The following is a 27,362-nucleotide window of genomic DNA, read 5'->3' on the forward strand; positions in this document are numbered from 1 at the left end:
AAAAGTCCAATATGCCATTTATTGAGGGACTCCGAGGTGTGTAGCATTTTATCTGACAGTCCTATGGAAGGCATATATCATTTCCTTTGAACAGTGGTGAATGCGGGCATCTGAATCGGCTGCATTGGCTGATGAATGGGCTGGAATAGAGGTTTCTTCCGAAGATCTGACATCATTTTAACAGATGGCAGCAGCTGGTTTCTTTTGATGATTTGCAAAGCCAGCTGGGTATTGCCTAGAAGAGATAAGAGTGGTAAGAAAACCCACGTAATATCTACCCTTTAGAAATGGTTGACCAATAAGCAGGACAATTACCCCACCCCCACCCCCACCCACCCACACTCATTGTCAAGAAAAAAAAACAAGCACCTAGAGGAGTTGTCGGAATCGAATTAAACTTTCTATGTGTGAATGTAACGTTGATATAAGTGATTACAGTGTCAGAGCAAAGGGTTAATTTAATGCAGAAAACTGAATACTTGAAGTGAGGCTCTAGTACCCTGTTGTGCCGCCTCTAGCTTGGATACAAGATGTGATACGGATGGGCACGGAGGCTCTAGTACCCTGTTGTGCCGCCTCTAGCTTGGATACAAGATGTGATACGGGGGACATGAAGGCTCGAGTACCCTGTTGAAGCGCCTCTAGCTTGGATACAAGATGTGATACGGGGGACATGAAGGCTCTAGTACCCTGTAGTGCCGCCTCTAGCTTGGATACAAGATGTGATACGGGGGGCATGGAGGCTCTAGTACCCTGTAGTGCCGCCTCTAGCTTGGATACAAGATGTGATACGGGGGGCATGGAGGCAGACAGGTTCCGTATGATATCCTGCAGCATATCAGTCCACATTTGCTGTAGCTGAGCCTCTAGATTGTGCAAACTTGTAGGCTGTCGAAGTTGGTGTCCCAGATGGTCCCAAAGATGTTCTATTGGCGATAAATCTGGGCAGGCCACAGAAGCATGGCAATGTTGTGGAGACATTCCTGTGACACCCTTGCAGTGTTCAGCTAAGCATTATCCTGCTGGGAAATGCCTCTTGGAAGCCGCCATGAGAAGAACACATGTGGCTGCAGGATGCCCTGAACATATCGCTGAGCTGCCCTTGTCCCTATAACCACTATTAGGGGGTGACCGACTGTCATATGCTATGGCCCAACAGACCATCACACGAGCAGGGGGCAGTATGCCGCTCTACAGCAAAGCCAGGATTGAGTTGCTCACTCCCAGGTCTCCAGACAGAAACACGGTCGTCATCAGCGCCCAAACTAATGTTGGATTAGTCGCTGAAGACAACTCCGTAGCAGTCCAGTTTCATCATCCATGACACCACTGCAATCAGAGGTGACAGTGGGTGGCTGTTGAAGGCAGTACACGTAATGGGTGTTGTGAGACCAAATATCCTTCAGCCAAGTGCCTGGAAATGCTTCAGACACACAAGAGTCTGTAACAATGGTGTCACCTGTTTCTGTCAGACAACAGAACAGTTGGAGCTGCTTATGGGGACGATCAAATGATCCTCTCTGCTGGTGGTCTGTCAAGGGTGTCCTATCGCCTTGTGTGCGTGCCCTCACACATCCACTGGTCCCAGCACCTCCTAACAGTCTGGTCAGAATGGCCGGTGGGGGACAATTCATGGATACGACCATCCAGCTTCTCCCATCCCAATAAAGTGCCCCTCTCAGACTCTGGTAACGGGGTGAAATCTCTTCTCTGCGTCATAGAGGCGTCTAGTGGTCAACAAGTTCTACACAAGTGGAAGAAGAGGTCACTACACACAAGGAGCCTCTTATAGGCCAAGGGGGGGAACCACTTGTAGGGCCTCAGGTGACAAGACCGTTCATCTAATCACCACAACTTTTATCATTTTATATCTGCCTGAGATGGAACTGCAGGACGAGTTTTACAGCAAAACGACAACATCATCTAGGGGATGGATTTTCAATTTTTTTTAAACAAAAACAGTATTAAAGAATAGGAGACAAATAAATTAGAGGTCAAATTTGACTCAACCTAAAAGTAAAAAAGTATTGAGGAACGGGCACTGGTTTTCTATTTCAAATACAAGAATTGTGCCAAGTAGTATTCACTCATTAGCACAAACCCTTTTGGAAGAGTATATGCAAAAGGATTAACTATTGTTTTAAAGGGTTAACAGCCGTAATCGGCGTGATCGTGGTTGTTGCGGAGGCAAGTGGGCTGGTGTCAGCTGGCTCCCAATCCTACTCGATACAAAGCCCTGCACGGAATCCACGTGTGCCACGGACACAAGGCCTTAAAGACAGAGTTCTTGCCATGCACTTGTGTGTCCATCACATGACCAGGGGAGTATTATATTCAATGGACGTAAACAGTGATGTTTCTATTGCATGACTGCCAGCAGAGATCTTAACCACCAGGAATTGATATAGAAGGTATATTGGAAAACTGGATTATGCAAAAAGTAATAGACTTGGTAAAACTGAAATACCTCTTAAATATGAAAGTAGATGACACAGAATGAAGACCATAAGCGGCAATGTACATTAGCAGTTAGGTCATTACATACATTTACAAAAGGCAGATTCACCTAGGAACGGAAATCCGTGGCAATGTATTATAAAGCGTCATGTCAGGGTGCCTACTCTAAGCAGAACAAACCTGATCACATGTTATATACTGCAAATCAAGGAGGATATACCTCAGAGGAGCAATTGTGGAATTAATTGTGTTGGATGTCTGATATATATATATATATATTCTATGGTGAAAAAGTGTGATTTTTTTTTTTCCAAGGATGCACTGAACATTCCCCTCTGCTCAATGATCTCTTGTAAATGCCACATTATATTAAAGTTCTATAATGGAAACAAGCAAATCGAACTTCCTGGGTTATCAGATGCTGGGCCTAATCTATTCTATATACTAATCCATTAAATCAACCAAACAACAAAAGGGGAATGATTACCATTCTGTAGTTCTAGGTAGACCGCCAGCAGTATTGCCTCTGGGGGGATTTCCTTGGGATGGATCATAGATGCAGCCTTGAAAATGCAAAAAAAAAAAAAAAGTCATGGTAAGAAAACAAGAAAGTCAAAGCAATTACCTAATGAATTATTAGAAAGCAAGAAGCTAATCTCTAGATACATCTCCTACATGTACAGCTGGAAGACGATCCCAGGCAAAGGCTCATCTTGAGATTTAATACTACTACTTTTAGCCCTAATTGCTAGGACGACTCCCCGTGGGCCCGAGACCATCAGATACATAAGCCTTTCACTGCACTTAGCTCTGCCGGGCTGAAACAGTCAGCCGTCACTATAACACGCCAATAGGGGAAAGAAACCCAACATCCTGCAGAATAACCAGCGAACGGAGGACAAGAATATGTGCAGCTCTACTGAATTAAATGCACACAATGGATCCCAGTGCCCTTTAAATTCTGGTCGGCGTGGAGTCGCATACAAACTCTAGCTGCACGGAGAGCTGCATTAAGATGACACATTGCAAGATCAAGCCCTTTATGTTGAGTATGATGGTGAGATGAATTACAGATGAGGCTACCTGGTGCAGACATTTTCTTGCTTTATCGTATTCGCTCCGTAAACAGTACGCGCTCCCCAGGTTAAACAGCATCATGGTCCTCGCCGAGGTGACTGAGCTTGGGTAGCACTGCGGCATTTGCTTCCCCACTGAAACAAGAAAGTATAGTGATCAGAACAATTACTGATCGTCAGCGGGTGCGTTCAGACGGAACCAATCATCATTCAACATTTTTTTTTTTTTTTTTAAACAAACGAAAGTGAAGGAGAATCGTTCGCTGTCAGGCGGTATATAAATAATCGTCGGCTCGTTCGCTTCTCGTTGGGTTTAAAATGAGAATCGTGAGGTTCTTGTTCTGTCTAAAAGGGCCATTAAAAGCCGTGTTCATTCCTGTTGGGTTTGCTCAGAGATGCCGCTGCACCACACAAGGTCGTGTGTACGGACAGATCTTCTGTCAGCGAGACTTTTTGTTTAGTTTAGCGTTTTTGACCAAAATGCTCACCAGTTTCCATGGGTTCATTTTCTCCTTTATCAGATCCTGAAAAAAAAATAAAAAATCCAAACAACTGGTTAGACTGAAGGTGGCCATACAAGACTAAACGTAATGAAAATGGACGATTTCAAGCAAAATGATCGTTTGGCAGGTAAAATATAACAATGAAAACATCAGTTTATTTGCCTACCGCTGACAGATCATCCTTATCTGGAAAGTCATCAGCTGTGTTCAACATTGTCGTCCATCAGATGAAAGATCTTGTGTACAAATGATCCTTCTCTGAAAGAATGATCCCAGAACGCTCTTTCGGCCATCGCCCTTCGTCGCTGGACATACATGGCCGATTTTAACGGCCAAATTGGGTACAAATGCATCTGGCTGCCTTTGTGAGACTTTAATGGTTGAATGACTGTTGGATGGTTGTCTGGTTAACCTACTTCTATCTATTGCGTACAAACACCTTGAGGCCGGGCTCACATGCGAGTATTTGAATTGCGTATTACCAGCTTAATACACGCAGTAAATTGTGGCAATTTAAATAAACAGATTTTCGCGGTTCCACCCACACTTGTGTATATTCATCATGTAGCATATACACGTAAAAAAAGAGAGAATGTAGCAGGTTCTATTTTACAGCTTATTACGCACAATAGAGTCCTATTGTCTATGGGTGCATACGAAAACACTGTACATACGCAATTACATGGCATATGTGCTGCATTTTTACGCAACATTAGCAGGAAAGAAATAAAAAAAAGAAGACACCCAGAGGTCAGTGCATAATGGCGCGTGTGAGATATGCTGTCATGTGCAGGGAAAAAAAATGCAACAATACACCATTACACATCCCAGTAAAATGCTGCATATTACCATATGTTCATATTAAGCCAGTCATGAGACTATGTGCATTATAAACAACCCTCTGGGTCATATCAGCAGTCACATGACCACAGATCATAAAGGCCCCCCACACACAACTCCCTCCCCTTCCACCCAACAGAAGAATTGGAGTCATTGAATGTCAATGCCCGATCCTTTTGTTCCCCGCAATACGCCGATGCGCCAGTGCTGCCTGGTAATGGAATAACACCCAAAATACAATAACGCTCCACTGGGCCAAACATTTGTGTATATGGGGAAGTTGGGGAAAACAGCTGTTAGACGACCAACGGAAGGCGTATGGGGGTCCTACGATCATGAAGGCAAATGTAATCCAGAGGGGAAGGGGCTCAATGAGATGTGACGTAGTGTCCCCAAAAGGAAGTACAGAAGTTGAGGCAAAATGACTTAAAAAAAAAAAAAAAAAAAAAGAAGAAAGAAGATACATGAGAACACTTCACAGAAGGGTTCAATTACAATACATCTAGATCAGATTACTTTTCACATATTCAACAATGAAGAATTCTAAGCCTGAAAGTCCCAACTCCTTTAAATAAACCCAAGTTTTATTGAGCCATTTAAAGGAATCTTTGGAAGTAATCCACGTTATTGAACCTCATTGTTTAAAAAGGTGACAAACAAATGTTACCATTTCCCAGCCGTTACCCATAGTGTAGCAATATATAGCATTTGAGGCTCAAGGGAGCCTATAAGACTAATACTTAAAACATGAATTAAATAGGAGTGTGATGTTTATCTCTGTGAACTCCTAACATTGCTTAATTAGATTGGTATCCACATTATTTTTTCATTAAATTAGCCAGGACCTTTACACATCCAGAAATTAATAGAAAAGCTTTAAAGGGGTTGTCCCGCGAAAGCAAGTGGGGTTATACACTTCTGTATGGCCATATTAATGCACTTTGTAATATACATCGTGCATTAAATATGAGCCATACAGAAGTTATATACTCACCTTCCCTGCGCTGGCGTCCCCGTCTCCATGGTGCCGTCTAATTTCAGCGTCTAATCGCCCGATTAGACGCGCTTGCGCAGAAGGGTCTTCTCCCTTCTGGTCGGTCCGGGCACGAGCGGCGTTCTGGCTCCGCCCCTTCTACGTGTCATCGCGTAGCTCCGCCCCGTCACGTGTGCCGATTCCAGCCAATCAGGAGGCTGGAATCGGCAATGCACCGCACAGAGCCCACGGTGCACCATGGGAGAAGACCCGTGGTGCATTGTGGGTGAAGATCCCGCCGGCCATCTTGGAGGAAAAGAAAGAAGAAGATGCAAAAAGGGGATTTGGGTAAGTAAAAAATTTTTTTTTTATTTCACCACATCCCTTGGGTTTGTCCTGCGCTGAACGGGGGGCCTATGCAAAAAAAAAAACGTTTCGGCGCGGGACAACCCCTTTAAAGAAAAAAAAATTGTTGTTGTTGTGTGGAGACTAATGATGGACCAAGTCGACAACCCCTGAGGATGCTTGTTTGCTGCCGTGCCCTGAAGTATAGTACAATACTGTACATCATGCTTCGATGTCCTGTAAAAAGGGCCGGTAAATCTGCAATGTTCTCCAGGCCGGAGCACAGAAAAAGCAGAAGTATTTAGAAGGTTACGTCAAAAGTAAAGGAGCCGCTGCATTAAGTATTCACGATCTGAACATACTGTGCAAATAAATTATGAAGAAACGGGGATGGAAATGTATGTGTGTCCGACCATGCCGGCATTACTGCTGCCATCGGGGAAGGATAAAAGCATGATTTTAGTCAAGTGTGGTTTCATTAACCTTGCTCTTGTTCATTCGATGAAACCCCAAGGGACACGTCTGTGACATTTTCTGGGTTCAAATGAGTGATGGCATCTGAGATTCTGTCCAGAGAGATAAGTGCTTCAGCAGCATACAGATGCCCCAAGAACCTGCCATGAAAGAGGGTAAAACAAAAGAATAGTCAGAGATCGGCCTTCCAAACTAGTCCGAAAACTCTACATGCACATGGTGTGGATGCCAAACACAATCAATGTGCCGACCTTTAACTCCTTCATGTTCACCGGGATCAGACAAATATAGAAAGTTCTGTAGAAATGGGATCTATGTCCACAATAGAACGTGGCCACAGCAGTACCTGCAGACATTTCACATGGTTTTAAGCTGATCCTCACATGATAAATAGGAGGTTTATAAAGAAAGTCAGCTATTTGAATAGTATGAAATTAGTAAATAAGCTGAAGTCTCTTGACCAACCCGCTAAGATCAGAAGGGCTACGCAGGAGGCCTTGGCTTACGTGAAATCTCCTATCCGCTTTCTCCTCCCCGGCCGATTGTAGACAAATTAATGGCTTTGACAATAGAGCAGTGGGGCCACGTTGGCTTCTAAACCTTTTTGAAAGATTATTCTTTTTTAAACAATTTCAGTTTTTTCTCCCCACTTTAAAAAAGTCATAACAGTTATTTATCCACCAAGGCAGCTCCGTAAAGGCTTGTGTTTTGCGGTACAAATTGTATTCTTCACTAGTACTATATAAGATACTGAAAAAAAAAAAATTCTAAGTGGAGTGAGGAAAGGGGAAACCCCCCCCCCGCAATTCCACCATCTTAGGGGAAGGGGGAGGGGGGAGGGGGAGGTTATTGTTTCAACAGAGTACAATCTGCAACAAAAGTGACAACTTTAGTCTATGGGTCAGTGGAAGGACCACAATATTAAGTGTATATACTCGGTTTTGCTGTACCAATTAAAACACAAAATATCTCTTTGGAAAAAATAAAATTATTTTCTGCCACCATCTTTTGACAGCCATAATAAATTTGCGGAAAGGGTTTTGTTTTTTAAATAAACTTTTTTTAAAACTGATCTCTACATTTTATTTAATTTGTTAGCCTGCATAGGGGACAAGAACATGCGATGATTTGATTGCTCCTGCAAAACTATGTAATACCTTAGTATTACATCGTGCTGCGATCTGACAGACAAACCTGGATTCTTTCCAGAAGCCCCCCCCCCCCAGATGCCATGACAAACGGATGCTCCTCGCCTCATCCCCCCCAGCAATCTCATCACAGGGGTGTCGTTCGGCACCCCCCAAACTCCGATCGTTGCATTTAGGCTATGGTTAATAGCTGCGATCAGACAGAATGCTGATTGCAGCTATTGCCTGGCAGGTGTCAACTTAAGAAACAGCCGGCACCCACATTATATGAAGCGAGATCAGCTCCTGATCCCCCTCCATACAAATCCCAAACCTTCATGACGTAACTGTGCGTCATGCAGCATTAACCCTTTCCAATCCACTGTCTGACGTCTTCCTACTTTCTGATTGAAGATTGTACAGCTCCAATGTCCGAAGACGTCCGACAGGGTATTCTTACCATCTATTGCCAGCCAACCGCTGTCGGAGCCTCTCTGGTGCACACACTGGCTTCAGCCAGCAGATGGCACTGTTGTATAACAGCAAAAAGAGAAAGCCTTTTAGGAAATCCTAAATCTAAAATTGGATTGCAAAGGGTTAAGGGGTTAAAATGCAGTTGGAGCATCTCTAGCGAGATCAAAAAGCCATTCACTCAAACGTTCATACACCAGAGAGTGATGTCCTAGATAAAGATTCTTCTTTTCTGTAATTCCACATTTGCGGTTTTACTTGCGTCTTACAGGTTGACAAGACTTGTACCCCTTAGTATTCTGCAAGTCGTTTGACATTCTTACTGTAATACTTTGTGCACCAATTTGTCCAAAACACATCTGCCAGCTTTGACTTTCGATGGCATGATCAAGTACCAATGTATGAAAACCACTAATATGAGGAAATGTGTCCATTCACAAAAATGGTAACCCAATTGGAACAGGCAAGAAATCCAAGTTTTCGGCAGTTAGGCTACGTGTCCAGCTCTTGTATGTAGTATAGCGGTGCATTACATACCAGACCTTGGGAACTATTACACATGCAGAGATTAACTATTAACATTCATCTCCCCCCATTCAGAAGAGCTGTTTGGGTGAGGTCCGGTACTCCGCTTACATCCGCCTGCCTGCCGGCCGCCATGTACTATCCCTGTGGGAAGCCATGCCCAACATCTGCCTGCCTGCCGGCCGCTATGTACTGACCCTGTAGGAAGCCGTGCCCAACATCTGCCTGCCTGCCGTAATGTACTGACCCTGTAGGAAGCCATGCCCAACATCTGCCTGCCTGCCGCTATGTACTGACCCTGTAGGAAGCCGTGCCCAACATCTGCCTGCCTGCCGCTATGTACTGACCCTGTAGGAAGCCGTGCCCAACATCTGCCTGCCTGCCGCTATGTACTGACCCTGTAGGAAGCCGTGCCCAACATCTGCCTGCCTGCCGGCTGCTATGTACTGACCCTGTAGGAAGCCATGCCCAACATCTGCCTGCCTGCCGCAATGTACTGACCCTGTAGGAAGACGTGCCCAACATCTGCCTGCCTGCCGCAATGTACTGACCCTGTAGGAAGCCATGCCCAATATCTGCCTGCCGGCCGCTATGTACTGACCCTGTAGGAAGCCGTGCCCAACATCTGCCCTTGGGAGCTTTTGAAAAGCATGAAGTATATTACCAAAAGCAAAGCGATAGATTTGTTCGGCTCGTGAAGCTCTTCCCTCAGCTTAAAACGGCTTGTAAACTTTACTACAAGCCATCCATTGAAGAGAAATGAGCAAGCGTCACCCCCGTATAAATGATCTTTCATCCGAAGCGATCTGTCATAAGAGACTGCAGTGCAGCCGCTCACAGGGGCAATTAATGCCATAATGCGCCGGTTTCACAACCGCCATCCTTTATGCAGAAACAAAATCATTTGTTAACAAAGCTGTAACTGTGGGCCGGTCATAAAAACAAGCGAGGAAATTACCAGTTATGGGTCAACACTTCACACTTAAGGGTCACTCTCTGCCGCCCCCCCCATCCCTTTTCATTTTTAACTCTTGCAGTAACTGATGGCTCTGGCTTCTAATACCAGTTTCCCCTAACTTGAGATTAAACTGATCGGCACAGAAAATAGACACAATATAAGGATACATGGCTAGGGGAAGCTGGCCGAACACATTTAAAACAAATGAAAGTATCTGGAAGGAAACTGAGCCACAATGGGATTGTATTTGCTTCAGTCCTGGAGGGCCAGAAATGTGCCGTTTGTGGGGTGTAATTATCATGGGTTGTATTGTACAGCATTGTCATTTTGCTGGTCACAGTCTGAGGGCTTATTCACACAAGGCGCACCAAACCTGTACGAATATGAAATCCATTCTTTTGAATAAATTAATACTCCAAGCACGTCTTCTCTTTGGACGTTCCCTCGGAACGCCTCGCCCATTGTTTTCCAAGGGACCTTAAAATGCATTGCACGGGACCCGCATGCTGTGCAATGTGCATGCGTGTGGGCCGTTGCCCACACAAGTCAATGGAAAACATTTACGATCCCAACACGCGTGGGATCCCAATTTCACAGAAGTGATGCCATTTATACTCAAAAACGCATTGCGTCACCATGAGAATCGTACATCGGCAAGCGCGATATCAGGCTGAGTTTCTCGGCCGGATATCACACTCGCCCATGTGAACGCAACCCCATGCATGTATGTGTATTTGCGCACGCATTTTGCAGACTGAAAGATTTTTTTTTTGTACGTATGTTACTGTACTTTTTGCACGCGGCAAACAAAGACGCACTGATTGAAATGGCTAATTAGTCTAATGAGTTCTTTTTCCAACCCCATGTGTTCTTATTGCGCACCCCCTATTGACTTCTATAGGGATCTTTGGTGCATAAATGCGCAAGAAAATACGGACGTGTGAACAAACCTACTGGGATCAATAGGTCCTATTCTCTGCGTATTGCGCATGTAAATTTTGAGTGTAAATATGCCCATGTGACGCTGGCCTAAGGCTCACAAAATCCCATCAGTGCTGCTCAGTTTGAGTTTTTTTTCCTTGCACAGGTTAACCCCCGCAGGGACTGGGCCCAACTTTGGCCTTAAGAACTAGAACACTTTTTTTACTTACTTTGCATTAAACTCAAAATTTGCTTGGATGTAGCTACATAAAGCTTTGTTCTGTGCAGAGAACCCCACCGATCGTCAGAACAGGGGGCCTATATTCCCCGAGAGACAGGCAAAATAAATAGAGCAATATGCCATGCAGCAGTGCTCGCCCATCATTCACTGTCTATGGTACTGCACTGCAGAGGTAGGCGAGTACGGAGAGTACGGCATACTTTTTTTTTCTTCTCCCCCTTGCAAAGGTTTAGCAACTTAAGCGATTTAGTCCTTAAACACCACCGCTAGTCTTGAGTCACAAAAAAATATAAAAATGTAAAAAAAACAAAACAAACAAAAACGATTATTAATGGGTGAAAATAATAAGCAACAGTCCATCATTTATCAAAACCAGAGGTCAAATGTATAAGTATGCATCAGGGAGTCATTTTAGAAGATCAGGTTATTAGGATGTGAGAAGTGAGAGACGTATTCTTCCGGGAACACAGGGAATAAACTTACTTCAAAGATCCAGATAATCTGGGCTGCTGGAGGAGTTTTTCGGCGTGGTTTAGTGCCATAAGGTTGTCCCCTAAAGCCAGAGCGACATAGGCGCTACACGCCAGCACGGAGCACCTGCGGAGGGAAGGAGAGAACACTTCAAGGAGACGGAATAAAGCTGAATAACCAAACTGTGATCCTCCGGAACGAGGAGGAGAAGTGATCACGGAGCATGTAAAACATCTGTTAGCGGGATCTCCCAAATACCCAACGACTACTTCACCTTCTCCTCAAAGAGGATTTCTAACTATAAAGCAGATGTCCAGTTGGAGGAACATAAAACTGTATGTAAATCGCTACCTTTGGGAAATCCTCATGTTGGCTGCCTTGAAGTTTAAGGCTCATCCATTAAAGCACATGTGACTACAGGTTACCTATGTTATGTAATAGGAGTCAATAAGCCAACTTCTGAGTAATCTCAAACAGCTGCGTCAGCCCTCCCCAGGTTGGAATCATCGTTTAACCGTGTTTCTATGGTGGTTTTGATACAAATGTTAATCTCGCATGGTGTTTTTGGCGTGCAATTAACATGCACATTAAAAATGCAGTAAAAACTGCATTTTCGATGCCATGTGGTAACCCGGCCTGCCTCCTCCGTACAGGTACAAGCCCACCACAAGCTCTGCAAGTACTGCTAACTCTAGTGCAGTTAAGACGGACTCATATTAAACTATCAAGATAAAGCGGAGGCGTTCTGGGTAAGCACCATATAACAGTCATAATCTCTTCTATTTGGAATGCTGCCATCCAATAGGTGGCGCTGCAGAGGTATTGTTCCATCTCCCTTATTTGCATAAATTACCCAGAGGAGCGTGCATGGCCTTATAAGTTTCCTTACTCCCTTTTCGGGTGACTTCTCACACCCCTTCTGGGTGCTCTCCTTGGGGAGAGACAATGACATCCCCCCCGACCCACTCACCCCCTAGCTGTCTCCACACACTTTTTGGGTGCTCGCCTTAAGAGACGACACTCCCTCTTGGACCCATGTTTAATATGTAATAGTGAAAAATTAACCAGTTTGGGTCAACTGACAAATATTGCAAATGTTAAGATGTAAAGGATCTCAGCAGGAGGCTGAGCTATTCAGTAAATATCAAGGGTGCTAAAGAAAAACATACATGTGAAATGTCAGGGCCTAAAGTGCACTCAAGGGAGAACCGAATCCTTCCCACGGTCACGCTCCACATAGAAAGCTCACATTCAACATATAGCAGATTTAGCACCGCGCAAATCCACAAGTAACGTACGGATTTGAAGGGGTGAAATCGGCGTTGAAACTAAATGACCGTGTTGCAGAATTAATACCCGCGCTGCATGGGAATTCTGCAGGGGGTTTTGACACAATGTGAAGAGAGATTGGATAAAAATAAAATCCACTAAATGAATTGCAGAATAAAACAAAAGAGCAAATAAGTCAAATAAAGAGTCATTGGTGCCTCAGAGGCTGCGGGTTATACAAGGGTTAACACATGCTGGGCAAGAACTAGCAGCTCATTCACATCAACAGCCTTTACTAGCAAAACTTGTGGCAAGTTCAGTATTAGGTGCCTTTATCTGAATTCAAGGGAGAATCGTTCAGTGTGAACATGGCCAACGACTGAACGAGGATTCATTGTTCATTTCATGCAAGCATAAAACCCATCGTTGGTCGCTTCCCATTCACTGGTACAGCGACCCGGAAGGTCCTGCTAAACCAAGAGAGCTTAGAGAACACTGACCAGCAAATCGTGGAAAAATGACTGCACTTATTTTTGCAACTTCGAGGGCCACACGGACTTCTATCAAGGACTATAAACAAAGAATACAGCAGCGACTCGGGGATGGCGGCGAGAGAGGAGTGGGAAGAGGGGTGTATGAGCTCTTTATTATGTTTACATACTGAAGGACCCCTTTGGGGAAAAAAAAACCTCTCGGACCTCCCCTTTAACAATAAGCAGAGAATGGTAGCCTTAAGGTGGCTGCACACATTACATGTATGTTATCCAAACCCACCGTCCTCTAAGGTGTACGGAGGGGTGTATCCTCCAAACTCTTCCCCAGTCTCAGATGTTGGGGTAACAAAGGATCAGGCAGTTGCATTTCATCTGCCTGATCCTTTTGTTCTCAAGGAGAAGGCCGCTGTTTGGCAACTGTCTTCTTCCCTCGAACACACACGCACTAGTGCCCATATGTATGTCGGGGGTGGGGGGTGTTCGGCAGACAACTAATGTGTATGGCCACCTTCAGGCTATATTCACACGGGGTGGATTTTCTGTGTGGACCCTCCGCACATAAAATCCACAGCATGTACAAGTAGCTACAAAGTGGAAGAGATTTTAAAAATCTGGTCCTCCCACTGCTGAAAAAAATCTGCACAAAACTTGCGTGAAAATTGACATTGGATTTTTGGTGCAGATTCCACCCCTTCTGATAAGGGAGGTGAACTTCGCACCAAAATCTGCATTAAAATCTCCACCAAATGGTGCAGTTTTTTTGGGTTTTTTTATGCGGATTTTCCAATGTGGATTTGCTGCAAATCCTTCCCGTAAATCCACAACCCGAGGGTGGATTTACCAATAACCCTCACTGTGCTACATAGCATATGTTACAGCAGAGAATGCATTTATCTATGCCAAGGACTTGGTGGATGATGAAGGCGATGTACCGATCCAGGAGAAACAGACCGAAGAACCTAAAATTCTTTGCTCTACAGAATTTCAATATTATGTAACGAGCCAAAAATGAAGTTTCGGGTAGAATCTATTAGGCACGCTGAATATCAGTGACCACGATAGAGGGGCAGTAATCATGTACATATGTTGTTAGTGGTAACTAATCTTCCACAACACATGTAAGGGTCCGAGCGGACTGGTAAACCTTTGAAATGTTCCGTTTACTTTGGGCAGGGAGTCTGCTCAGCTTGGTTACACCTCAGCTTCCTGCCTCCCGATGGGAGACCACAGATTGACACTAGCTTTCATTAGTAGGGAGCTACTAAACTGTCAGTGCGTTTTGTTGATGGGCTTTCAATATATATGTTTCATTGACTGCACACAACTCCACATTGTACTATTCATACATTAGGCATGCGTGTCCGTTGCTCCCACAATCCTCTGCTGCGGCGTATGTTGGCACCTAATAAATAAATTGTTTTGTAAGCGCGCTGCTGACTTAGGAACATGTGAGAAACAAATGCCTTTTGCAGAGCCCAAGGTGATAAGACCTGAGATTTACCACGTCCTCTTCCTGGATCACACAGAAAACATTCCTGCGAGGAAATCCGAGCCGCACATTGATCCCCTTCAAACAATCACACAACAGGATATGAGCATATTAAGTTAAGCCAGTGACTTCTGAACTGGGCTCGCCCAACAGGCAGCCCTTCATTTACTGGATTCAGGACTAATTGAAGGACTGCCATTAATTTAAAATGCTGATTCTAGTTTATGCGAGGCTTTCACATTCGGAGAAGAAAAAAAAAAAAAAGACAATTGCTAAATCAGAAACAAAGAAGCGTTGATGCAAATGACACGAAAGCAAAAAGTTAAACTAGAGATTTAAAAAAAAAAAAAAAAAAAAAATTTTAGAAGTTTCTCAAGCTTCTTCAAGGTTGGTCAACACGGCTTGACTGGTAACACAGATAGCAAACGAGACTAAATATTTCTACACCGAGTTCGGCCTGAGAGAATCGTGACCTTTTAGAATATTAGTCAGCTTTCCAAAATGTGATCTGCCGTTTGTGTACTCTTAAGTGTCAAATTTAAAGGAGCCTTTCAGTCGTGCATGGTTAGAAAAACAAAAGTATAAAGGGAAAATATTGTATATCGCATGTAAACAGAGCGAATGTGTATGTAATGGTTTCTGAAGCTTATTAGAAGCAGGCAAGCAGCTACATATAGTGCCCGACTGATTAGATTTAAAGAGGTTGTTCGGTTACAATTCGATTCTTTTTTTTTTTTTAAACAGGTGCATGTTTAAAAAAATAACAAAAACAGCCCCTCTTCTGTCCCTGCAACACAACGCTGCAGCCCCTGAGATTAGACCTTAAAAGGGGTTGTCCCACTTCTAGCTGTTTTCAGACAGCTCCATACATTGTACAGTGGCCCGGGTTGGTACTGCAGGCTGTGTTTTATTAAAACGAATGGGCCATTGCGCAAAGTATGGAGAGATCTGAAAACCGCTATAGAAGAAGTGTGACAACCCCTTTAAAAGGGAGCCTATCAGGTTCCTGAGGCTGCTTGGGCTGTGGGCAGCACAATATAGTGTCACACCAATTTCAGCGGTTTGTCACTTAAATCTATCAGTTTGGTGGTTGTGTAAATCTTACTTTTGAAACTTGTAGACAAATGGAAGGAAGAAAAAAAAAAAGGTACAGCAACCCCAGTGAAGAGGAAGCAGGATGAAAAAAAAAAAGAAGGAAGTGGGCAGCTATTGCAATGCCTAAGGCTGCCTGTCCACGGGCGTTTTTGAATTGCGTTCCACGCGGCGTTAAAGCGCAGCCTCGCTGCGATTCTCCGCGGCCAGCCTGTCACATAGGCTCACTGCAGAGATTTGTCTGCCGGCTCGCTCCTGGGCGACGGCTCCAGCGGCGGAGATTCACCAGGGGATTTCGCAACGCCTGTGGACAGGAGCCCTTAAGAACTATGTCAGATACACAGTTAGCATCTTTAGATGTCCAACCCCAGCAAATACTGAGGAAGAGGTTCCCATACCTCGAAACGCGTATACAAGCTGGTTTTAATAATAAACAGATTTTTGGGGGGCAAAATACATAATCAAGCATATTTGTTTCCACATTTGAAGACTGCACCACATTCACCCTTCCAGAATATAAGCTTTTCTTTTACCTCACCCATTACTTTTGAAACTCGGCATGGCTGGACAAGAGAGGAGACCAATGAAGCTCATGCATATTCATATATGCGCTCGCCCCCCACCCTTCGCTCCTCTCCAGATGCTGAATGGCAGGTTCTTCTGTGTTACTGTGCATACATCTGGAGGAGGGTGTGCATATATGAATATACATGAGCATCACTGGACTCCTCTCCAGTCCGGCCCCGCAAAAGCTTCAAACGTAAGATTTGCAAAGCCACTAAACCGATCGATATAAGTGACAGCCCGCCGAAATCAGTATGTGTCACTAAACTCAACTGCCGGCTGCTATGGGCACCTGGCCTGCTCCCTTTACTGAGAATTGCTCTAGGAAAATTACCAAAAACGACTTCATCTGCTCAAAAATGGCTCGGAACCAAAAACCATCACACAATCAAAGAGCGAAAACCTTTAGCAGCTGGAACTTTTCGGCAAATCAGTCCCAAGACAAAAAATAAATAAATATATAAAATTCCTCTGGAGTGTAAATAGCTGCTTTGATCTCAATAACTTTTTAGGACACTTGTCCAAAGACCTTAAATGGGGACGCAAACTTCCAAAATATATATTCTAGATGCTAAATACCAGTAGTGATGGGGAATACAAATACATGTTGTGAATTTATTTTATTTATTTTTTTGAGTAGCACTTCTCTTTGAAGCTAGTAAAGAATTAAGGCTTCGGATTGAAATATGAGGCTGTGGAGGTGACTTTTAGGAAGCCGAGGGGATCATGTTTTGTAGGCTTCATGTGGAGCTGGCCAGGAGAGTCGTGAGAACACAGAACATGAGGGTAGGTGGGCTATTACAGCTGCAACCTTCTGGTAACTGTCAAGCCCACTCTTGGTCTAAGCAGTAAGTCATATATTTCATGGCAAGGCCTGGGGCGTCTTTATTCCTCTATTCCCAGGAGGCACACACTTTAATTATGCTCCAAAACAGGTCCTGAAGCCCATTCGTGCAAGTACTGTTGTGTCCCTTCCCAGATGTCACATCCAATCTGAACACACACAAAAGCTTCTCGGTAATGAAGCGAGTTCATTCTTTTCTGCCGGGAGCTGTGAAGGAGAAGATTGTGGCAACACTACCTGCTTACTTTATTATACATCTATAGAATGTGCGCTATTGTAGACCCGCAGATACCCCGGGAACGTTTATGACTGATGCCGTCCGTCGGAAGAACGGCATTAAATGTGAAAATGTAAGAATCGGGCGCCGATGAGACGAACGCGGAAAAATTCTAACAATGCCCGTAAAATAAATGTGTTTTCCTAGGACCACACAGATACACAGAAGACCCTGTATGAGAGAACTGTGCCACGTGTCTGAGGGAGATTGCCGTTCATTCTAAGGAACAGCATTTCAAAGATGAAGTGTCAGATCAGTTAAATGTTTCCTTAAGTAACTCAGACAGATTTCTGGAGCAGAAGAAGCCCAAGCAGCATCGGCAAATCGCTTAATCCTAAACCTCGCGCTTCCTCAACGGCCTGGGACTTTCTTCTTCTCATTGCCAGTCCTACAATCTACGCCATTTATCATAAAAAGACATGACTAATCTAAATCTATAGATCCGGGACCAAATCTTTATAATGTGGCCGTACGTTTGTGGGACCTCCAGCGATCAGACGCCAATCACTTATGCTTGTGAACACTTTTATAAAATTGGCATTTTCTTTAGGAGGTACCATTTTTTTTCTGATCATACACTTATGACGAGTCAGATGTGTATTTAGTCGCCTCTGTGGGGTCGGTCAACCTTGAAATCTATTGATAAAATCAGAATTACAGGATTCTGCTACTGACTTGCATGGAAAACGGACAGTTCTTGCATAGCCTGTCCACTGGCAACAACGCGAACTACAGAGAAATGCACTATTGACAAAAGTATTGGGACCCCTACCGATCCTGTGCTGTCAGGCGAAGGGGATATGCAAATCGGATGTGTGGGTATTCAGTATAGAGTGTCACACAGGCATATTCCAGTATCAGAATGTCATCAGGTGTAGAGTTGTCAGACTTCCAACGGGGTATGGCGTTGGGATGTCAGCTGAGCAACCAATCGGTACTGGACAATGCAACATTTTTGAATCTTCTAAAGTCCACTGTGGGCAATGTTATTCAGAAATGGAAACTATCTAGTATGTGGGGTGCAGCCATGTTCGGGGAGACCTCCTACACTGACAGAACGCGGACAACGAAGCCTTGTATGAGCTGTGATGGCATCATGCACACCGTCTGCTGAAACACTCGCTCAGGGGGTCTCACAGGCCATTGGAACATCTACCAGCACCGGAACCATCTGTAAGGTACTGCATGCGAAGGGTTACTGTAGTCAAGTGGCTGCACACAGACCCAACATCACAACAGTGAATGCACAGAGGCGCCGGCGGTGGTGCTTGGAGCATCCTTCTTGGACTGTAAATGAGTGAAAGCAAGCGTTGTGGACAGATTAACCCCGGTCACCATCTTCCGTTCGGATGGCCACACTTTGGTGTGGTGGTTGTCTGCAGAGCGGTTTCTACAAGACTGCATCGTCCCAACAGTAAAGTTTGGAGGGGGTTCTGTTATGGGGTCGGGGTGCTTCTGCTGGGATGGACTAAGGCCGTTGGTTATAGTGAAGTCAACCCTCAACACCAATGGCTACAGCGACATTCTGGACAACGTGGCATTACCTACCCAGTGGCAATACTTTGGTACAGCTCCATATCTCTACTAACATGACCGAGCACGTCATACAGCATGCAGTATTGAGGCTTGGTTTGGGGAGCATAATGTCTGCAAACTTAATTAGCCAGCATGCAGAACAATGTGGTAAAATTGTTCTCTTGGTCAGCATGATTACGGCAATACCAAAATTAGCTTAGCGATATGAGCAACAACTTAGTTTATAAATTCAATGAGAGCTGTGCCTGTAGTACCAACTTGGGTTGCTGCAATGTTGACCGCATCTGCTTCAAGCACTTCTTGCACTGAAAGCAGGCCCAGCAATCAGCAGGGATCCTTTATAACACACCCCGACCAATCAGCTATTGAGGACCTATCTCCTGACTACAGGTCTCCAATGGTTAAAGTTCCAGACAACACCCTTTATGCCTTAAGCCCCATTTACACGCAAAGATGATCGCTCAAAAGACAGTTTTGAGTGACCGTTTTGCATAGCTACTAATGGGCACTAATGTCTATTAGTAGCTTATTAGCTTCATTTGCATTTAAATGAAGCCCCCTTCACTGTATGCAGATTATAGCAGGTGGTTTGTTTTCTGCATACAGCTCAATTGTTCTCCCGCAGGACAGCAGCTGAATACATTTATCATCAGCGCTCCCGCGGAGAATCACAGCATGCTGTCCCTGCCATCAGCTGCCCGGCCCAATGTTGGATTTTATGCTTAACTAAAAAGCATTGTTCGGCCGATAAGCTAACGATAGTAGCATTTACATGCAACAATTATTGCTCATAAGACTTTGTTTGAATGAATTTTGAGCAATAATCATTGTGTGTAAATGGCCTTTAGTCTGATGCGGAGCGCAAGGGACCTCAGTCTGGGCAGAAGATTCACCTTCTAACAAGACAACCCTAAGCACACGGTCAAGACTACACAAGAGTGGCTTAGGGACAACTCCATGAATGTCCTTGAGTGGCCCAGCGAGAGCCCTGACTTGAATCCAAATCGAACATCTCTGGAGAGACCAGAGAATGGCATCCACAGACGGCCCCCCATCTACCCTGACAGAGCTGGGGAGGATATACAGAGAAGACTGGCAGAAAATCCCCAAATCCAGATGTGCAAACCTTGTCGCATCATAGCAAGAAGACTGGAGGCTGTAGTCACTGGTAAAGGTGCTTCAACCAAGTACTGAGTACATACAGGGTGTCAATACAAAATGTTAGAAATCGTAAAAAAAAAATAAAAAATAATAGAATGAAACGAACATTCTGATTTCACTTTGTCATTATGGGGAATGGAGAACAGAAGTAGGCAAAATTATGATTTTTTTTTTTTTACATGTAGGCCACAACACAATGTAAAAAAAAGTGGAAGAGTCTGAAGACTTCCCAAATGCATTGTAAGTGAGGGATGAGACACCCGACTATATTCAGTATAACAAATACCACAACCTGAATAAGTAACTGAGGTACAAGCACTTCAATCCTACAGACAAGTCCCTAGAAACATTCGGAAGGGCATAAAGCAGACGGTTTCCATGTAAAGCTCTTGTTTTATATGGTGATACAAACAGGGCCCCTGAATTAAAGCGACTCAGGTGGCAAAAGCCGAAAGTTGGGGAAATGCCAGTTACTGAAAATTTATGGGCCATAAGGAAAGGGAAACACACAGAGCAGCGTCCAGGGTGTGCGATGAGGCATGGAAGTATTAACTCCACCTCGGAGAAAGGGCAGCAATAACACTTCCCGGAAAAATTCCAGCAAGGACGACTGAAGAAAAGCTCACCACTGGATGACAACTTCTTGTGAAGACTGATTTGAATCTCAATTGAATGCAAAAAAAAAAAAAAAAAAAAAAAAAAAGCTCATACAGATTTCTCCTCAGATGAACCTTAGAGCGAGAAGAAAAAAAGTGAAGAAGAAAAGTGAATCAGAAAAGAGGAAAAGCAAAAAAAAAACAAAAAAACCCCAAAACTTCCACTTGAAGTATCAATAGGGAAAAATCCGTTAAATGTTCAGCAGCTCTAATCCTGCTGACAAGCCAGAAGCAGAATGCAACGCGTTTTACACAGGGCTGCTAGGTTACATTAGACGTTGGCATGCAAACAGAGCAAGAAGTAGCCAGATTACAAACCCAGCATCTACAATGTACAGCAAGCGGAGGGGACAACGTTGCTGCATTTTACGCCGAGTCCAGATCAGCATTGTGGCTTCCAGTTTTTCGCTCATTCGTGGAAATAGGGAGATGAAGTGCAAATTCACAGATCAGTGCTAGGACAGAAACAAATGGCGCCAAACATACCCCGTGGACTGTATTAGGGCCGGTCGAGCTTGAGTCATTTCTGCAGATGAAGCAGAGAGCGTGCAGCAATACTGCGCTCGGTTAGTTATCTCAGTGTTACTTATCTAGTGCTTAGAGCAGCTACCTGGTATTAGTTACTGCATAGATTGCCCTCACATTAATAGCAGTGGGTCTTCCTGCACCTCAAAGCAATACTAAAAGATCTGCGGAAATATGGTAACGAAGTACACATAGGTTGTATTAATAGGTTGCTGGTCTGCATGGTGGACTACATATATCAGAATGGTCTGGCACCCTGTATCCACTATGTGTGGGAGTATACACCAAGCATCCACCCCCCTCATTATCAGGAGGCAGTGTGAGTGGGTGTTTCATCGGTGTCCTGCACAGGTGTTATTGGCTCCTCCATTTGGTAGTCAGCTACCTGCATGGTGAGAGGAGGATGCATCTATATGCACTCCTCACTCAGTAAGTAACGGACATTTTCTGTGATTGATTCTTATTTTTCAGCGCACATTGATAAAAAAAAAAGTATGCTTTACTTTAGTGCGCAATTGCGCAAGCCTATGCGGAGTGCACAACGGATACCTGCGCAATTCTGCAGGGAAAAGAACACATCAGTAACTATTTAGGCTAAATAGTTATTTAACCCGGGGTGCGGCTGTGTCCTGCGCCCAAGTGAAATGGTTCAGCTAAAAAGTACAGTAATATGCAAAAAGCAGATTCAATTACAGCATGAATACGTTACCGCGTGAGGGTTCACACATACGCCAGTATGAAGCCTCCATAAGGCCGGTGTCAAACAGGTGCAAGCACATTCATGCGGGTATTTGCGCTATGCGCGTTTAGTATTTTCTGCGTTTCAATGTACGGCAAATTGCCCGCAGCAGACCCGCACTAAGTGATGCGAATCTGCAACAGATTTAAACCATTTAATTTAAATTGAAGGGTTGAAATCTGCTCGGGATCTGCAACAAAATCCGCATGAAATGCTATGACGTGACGTAGGTTTGCTGCGAAAGGTCTGCTGTGGATAATTTGCAGCAAATTCTGTCCTGTGTGGTACCTTATAGAGTTACAAACTTTTTAAAGAGGCTTCTTGAATCTTAAACATTCTGGATAGACACAAGTTTTTCAACCAGATTTAGCTTTCCAGGCATTGCAGATTGCTGATCTTCCCAAAACCATGGAAGAGCATTTCTATGCTTGAAAGAGCAGCTTCCCCACCAGGAGTCTACAGCGTCCTGCCTAAATCTGCAGCGCACTCCAGGCCTCCCAGGCAAGAAAGGGATTACACCGAACTGCCACTTTCAAACAAAATAGACTTGTATCCCCCCCCCCCCCCCCCCCCCCCAATTCATCGCCCCTTGGCTGCCATGATCAGATCACTTGGTCATGATCTATTCTAACAAGACTTGCTTCTTCTCACACTTTAAAAACGTATGGAATCTCAAAGTGCGGCCAGGTGATGCAAAGACGTCTTGAACCTCTGCCCAAGAGGAATGGAGAAGCTCTGGCAGCTACTGAGGCAGTGACGGTCCATGTGGGAATATTTCCTTGCTCCGACGCTCAGGCCCCCACAGCTACCGGCAGCTCGGTGCGGACACAAAGGTAGTAATGATTAACAGACATCATACTGGAATGATTCATGGATGGAGGACTAAGGAACACACCATTAAACCTAAAGCATCTTGGGTCAAATTCAGGGTGCATAGTAACCCCTATTAAAAAAAAGTCCCATTGCTAATACACTGGCAAGGAAGGCTTATCCACACGAGCGTTCAAATAGATTGTCGAATTTTAATTTTCTCCCTATCCTTCATTATTTATCCTTATTCTGTATTAGGTTTTATTTGCGTTTATTTATATACCACTTGATTATGGCAATGTAAGGGTCAATATCTATAACCACAGTTATTATACATACACTACCCATCGAAAGTATCAGACCACTTCAATTTTTCCAGTTATTTCTTACATTAAGGCTGACTGTCCACAGGCGAGGTTTTATTGCAAGATTTGCGGCTATAAATCGCACACGGAGCTTAGGATAACTATGGAAAGTGCAGCCTACTGCGCACGAGCGGAAAGTCATAGTGATTTTACGCTCGCATGATTAAAATCACTGCATGCCGCGATTCTCCACAGTGAGCCTATCGCTATATAGGCTCATCGTGGAGACCTTTTAGGCTGGGTTCACATGGGACGGATTTGCTGTGGAATTTCCGCGCCGATTGTCCGCACGGGGCTCCTAATCCCGGGGTTTGACAGCAAAGTGGAGAAGGCTTCGCAAAAATCTCATCCACACGCTGCGGCTAATCCGTGCGGAAACGGCCATGCAGAGTGGAAAATAAAGATGCAGCATGTCATTTCTCTTTTTTTGTGCCCCGCAGCAGCCTCTCTATTCTCGCTTCAAAACCCGCAGCTGTGCTTTTCCATCAGAATTCTCGCAGGTCTTTGGTGCGGCCAATCTGCGGGAATTCCGCTGGAAATTGTTCCGTTTGAACCCGGCCTTAGTGCTCCCCCGTCTTCCCACACGGCGGAATATTCTGTCACAGCCATGGACAGGTGGTCTAACATAATTCAAGTCCAGCAGATAAAGTGTCATGGCTAAAAGGTTCAAGAGCAAGTTAAAAACATTGAAATATTATGAAGTTTTGTGCTGGAATAAGTTGGCACTATACAAATAAAGATTATTATTACTATTATTAAGTTTTAACCTGAAAACACATCAATAGTCTGAATTTATGATTTTAAACAAAACAAGGCGTCTGAACTGGTTATATAGAATCAGAGGGTTTGAAAGTAATCGACAAGTGTTGGAACAGACTGCATTACAACACCATCTAGGGCAAGGTTTAAACGGTTTTGCTCTTAATGACATAATGACAAGAAAAAGGCAATTAACCAAAGACGACATGCAAAGGATAACCCTTAGAGAAATTGCCAAGAAAGTCAAGGTGGCAGTCAATACAGTTTCCTACACCAATAAAAGGTACTTGAAAACTGGAGGAAAATCTGACTGGAAGGGGTCTGGCAGACCGAAGGCAACTACAACATCAGATGACAAGTTTGTGAAAGTCAACATTGTGTGATCAGCGCCTCACCGCACAAAATCATCAATAAAACAAGTCATTTTCAGCTGTGAAGACGACTTTTTTGGCAATCTTGGATAGAAGAACTTGTCTTGGCCAAGCAGCACCTCCAGTAAACAACAGAAGAGCAGAAGGTGGCCTTATAGACAGATGAATCCAAATCGGACATTGCGGGTACATCACACAGGGTTTTTATACGCTGTCAGGTAGGTGAATGGATGGTTCCTGAGTGTGTAACACAACTGTCAAACATGGAAGAAGCGTGATGGTCTAGGTCCAGAGTTGTCAACACTGGACAGAAAGGTCTGCTATAGAATTTTGACATGCCATACAATACCCTCTGGTGTACGCCTATTTGGTCATTATACAGTAAGACAATGATCCAAAACATACTTCTAGGTTATGTCAGAACTACTCAAAGGGGTTTATCAGGCAGCACCATCTGTCAGTGCCATGCTATACCGATGCCAGAGCAGAAATCAATGGGAGCTTTGCCTGCAATTACAAGTGCAGCTCACACCAATTTTCCCTTTAAGATGACAAGAAGCAACTGACAGAATGGAACGGCCTGCACAGTCTCCAGACTTAAATCCCACTGAGCTTGCTCTTTGGGATGAACTGGACAAAAGGGTGATAGCAGTGTTGTGGGAGCTTCTGTGACAATGTTGGGAAGGTGGTTATGAACGATATCTGAATGCAGTCGTGGAAGGCATGCCTTCATTGTGTACAGCTGTTCTATCAGGTAGAGGGACTACTTTCAAGAGACAAACCATCTACATTTAATTTGGTGAAACAAAGTTAATCCATTCTAACTTCTTTATTTGGTCTATGCTTTCATTTCAAAGCACACTTGAAATCTGGTGTTCTAAAACTTTTGACCGGCAGTGCACACATTTTTCTATTATTCCATTATTTTCATTTCCACCTTTTTTCTTTAGTATTTCCCCATTTTCCTTTTTTATGGCACCCGTTGCATTGTTTTCTGAGAAAGATCTTGTAAGCACTCACTACATTGCTGAATATATTCAATCTACAGCATTTCAAATTGCTAGCGCCGTTTAGTCCCCCCCATTGTAGGCAGCTTGACCGACTCCTCTGCCCGCGTTATCCCCCATCAAGTGGACAGCTGATAGAGCTATTCCGGTAAAATAACGTTAACTATGAACACAATCGTATTAAAGGGAATTAGACGTTAATACCTTAGATTTTCAAGTTCTTGCCGTTTCAGTGGTGAAGAAGGTGGAGCCGGAAGGAATTTATCCCCTTCATGGTTTTTATTGCTAAAATACAGAAATAAAACAACGATTAATGAAAAAAAAAAAGAAAAAAAAAGGAGCACCTTACAAAACTTTGTATTTTATGGCTTCACAGTTCATTATTCAAGAGATTTTTCCGGGGTTTAACAATGGACTATTATCCAGGTAGTCTTAACTGGTGGCAAGCCAAGGACTGGAACCTCCAGCAATCAGCAAGATGAAGGCCGTTCGGCTCTGCCAATTGGCGAGGACTCCGTACAACAGATCCTTGGCCATTTACTGCAGGATACATTTGGACAGGGCTTGCAAAATTTCATTCACATGTAGTGCTGGGAGTTGGGGGGGACCATGCAATCAAATTATATGCCTCATGTGGTGCAGAGTCCTAAGCTCAAGACCTGAAGGTTGCAAGTTCAATCCCCGCTTGGTTCAGGTAGCCAGCTCAAGGCTGACTCAGCCTTCCATCCTTCCGAGGTCGGTAAAATGAGCTCCCAGCTTGCTGGGGGATAATAAATAAATTACCTGTAAGCGCTGTGGAATAAATTGGCGCTATACAAATAAGATTTATTATTCTTGCATTTGTGTGGGACAGTCACAGATTTCACACTTTGTAAAGCGCAGGGTGAAATCTGCAACAAGGTCTGCACAATTGCATCATGGATTCGTTTCAGATTTGAAGCAAAACCCACTCCGAAAAACATGTGTCACCTCTGGACTTCACCAATAGATGTTCGTTCAAAGCCTTTACCTGCATGCCTCAGTGCTCTCCCCACCGGAGTCTGTGTTGCCCATCTGACTGCTAGTCTTTGCCCCATTTTCTTTGCCGACATCTTGCTGGTCCTCAGGCAATAAAAGTAAAGCATTTCTTAAGCAAATAGCTGCAAACTCCATACTAGCTACTGGAATGGCGGACGATTCCCCATCACTGGAAAAAAAAAGTTAAAATATCCTGTAAATTGTAATTAACCAATAATAATTCACATATAGCAAAATATTTTATAAACCCAATGAACGTGGTCTTAAAAAAAAAAAAAACAACAACCTCCCATTCATCTAGAAGGGACTTTCCATTTCCTTCTATCCAATGTAAATTTGCTCTCTTTGTGAACACTCCCCACTGCAATTTGGGGAAACGTTTTACAAGTAAACTTATAATTATACGGGTATTAAAAAAATTAAAATAAAAAGTGTAGTTTCACTTTTATATAGTAACCCCTTAGTGACCGCCCGTGCGCCTTTTTAAAGCAGTGACTAATGGGGCCTTATTCTGGTGCATATGTCTTTTTATGGTGCTGTGTTAAACTCCTGACACGGATGTCTAATGACAGCTGGACTCCAGCACTAACAGCTGGGACCAGAGAAATCTCTGATCCCAGCCATTTAACCCTTGCCACGCCGCAGTCAATGCAGCTACATACACCATGTAAAAGACCGACAATGGAAGGGGGCTTCCTTTGTCATCCATCGAACCCCTGCAATGTGATCACAGGGCTGCAATGGGTTGCTATGGCACCTGGAGGCTTAATGAAAAGGTCAAAACTTAACCTTTCTCCCCTTAGTATGTTAAAATTAAAAAAATAATAAGATATGTACCCACTTTAATCAGTATATGAATTGCACAAGTATTGTTACAACAAACCTGTCTTTATAGCTATGAAATTATATTTCTTTTTATATTTGTTTATGTAAATCATCAATATCTGTATTTACTACCGGTATGAATGCATTTACTCATCTTACATATTACTCATATGCTCCATT

General features: G+C 43.9%; 1 protein-coding gene across 2 annotated transcripts in view; it reads right to left on the reverse strand.

Moving 5' to 3' along the window:
- Positions 1-27,362, reverse strand: part of CNOT10 (CCR4-NOT transcription complex subunit 10) — a 52,578-nt gene continuing 25,216 nt past the window's right edge. For both annotated transcript variants that reach the window (XM_066585742.1, XM_066585743.1), the window contains exons 13-20: positions 26,350-26,526; positions 25,545-25,625; positions 11,395-11,508; positions 6,678-6,808; positions 4,022-4,057; positions 3,541-3,668; positions 2,945-3,020; positions 1-235 (exon numbers count right to left, since the gene is read on the reverse strand). In XM_066585742.1, coding sequence (XP_066441839.1) covers positions 78-235; positions 2,945-3,020; positions 3,541-3,668; positions 4,022-4,057; positions 6,678-6,808; positions 11,395-11,508; positions 25,545-25,625; positions 26,350-26,526 — 901 coding nt within the window. In that variant the 3' untranslated portion in view covers positions 1-77. The remainder of the gene's footprint in view (positions 236-2,944; positions 3,021-3,540; positions 3,669-4,021; positions 4,058-6,677; positions 6,809-11,394; positions 11,509-25,544; positions 25,626-26,349; positions 26,527-27,362) is intronic.

The sequence above is a fragment of the Eleutherodactylus coqui genome, chromosome 12, assembly GCF_035609145.1.
Source record: "Eleutherodactylus coqui strain aEleCoq1 chromosome 12, aEleCoq1.hap1, whole genome shotgun sequence".
Lineage (NCBI taxonomy): Eukaryota > Metazoa > Chordata > Amphibia > Anura > Eleutherodactylidae > Eleutherodactylus > Eleutherodactylus coqui.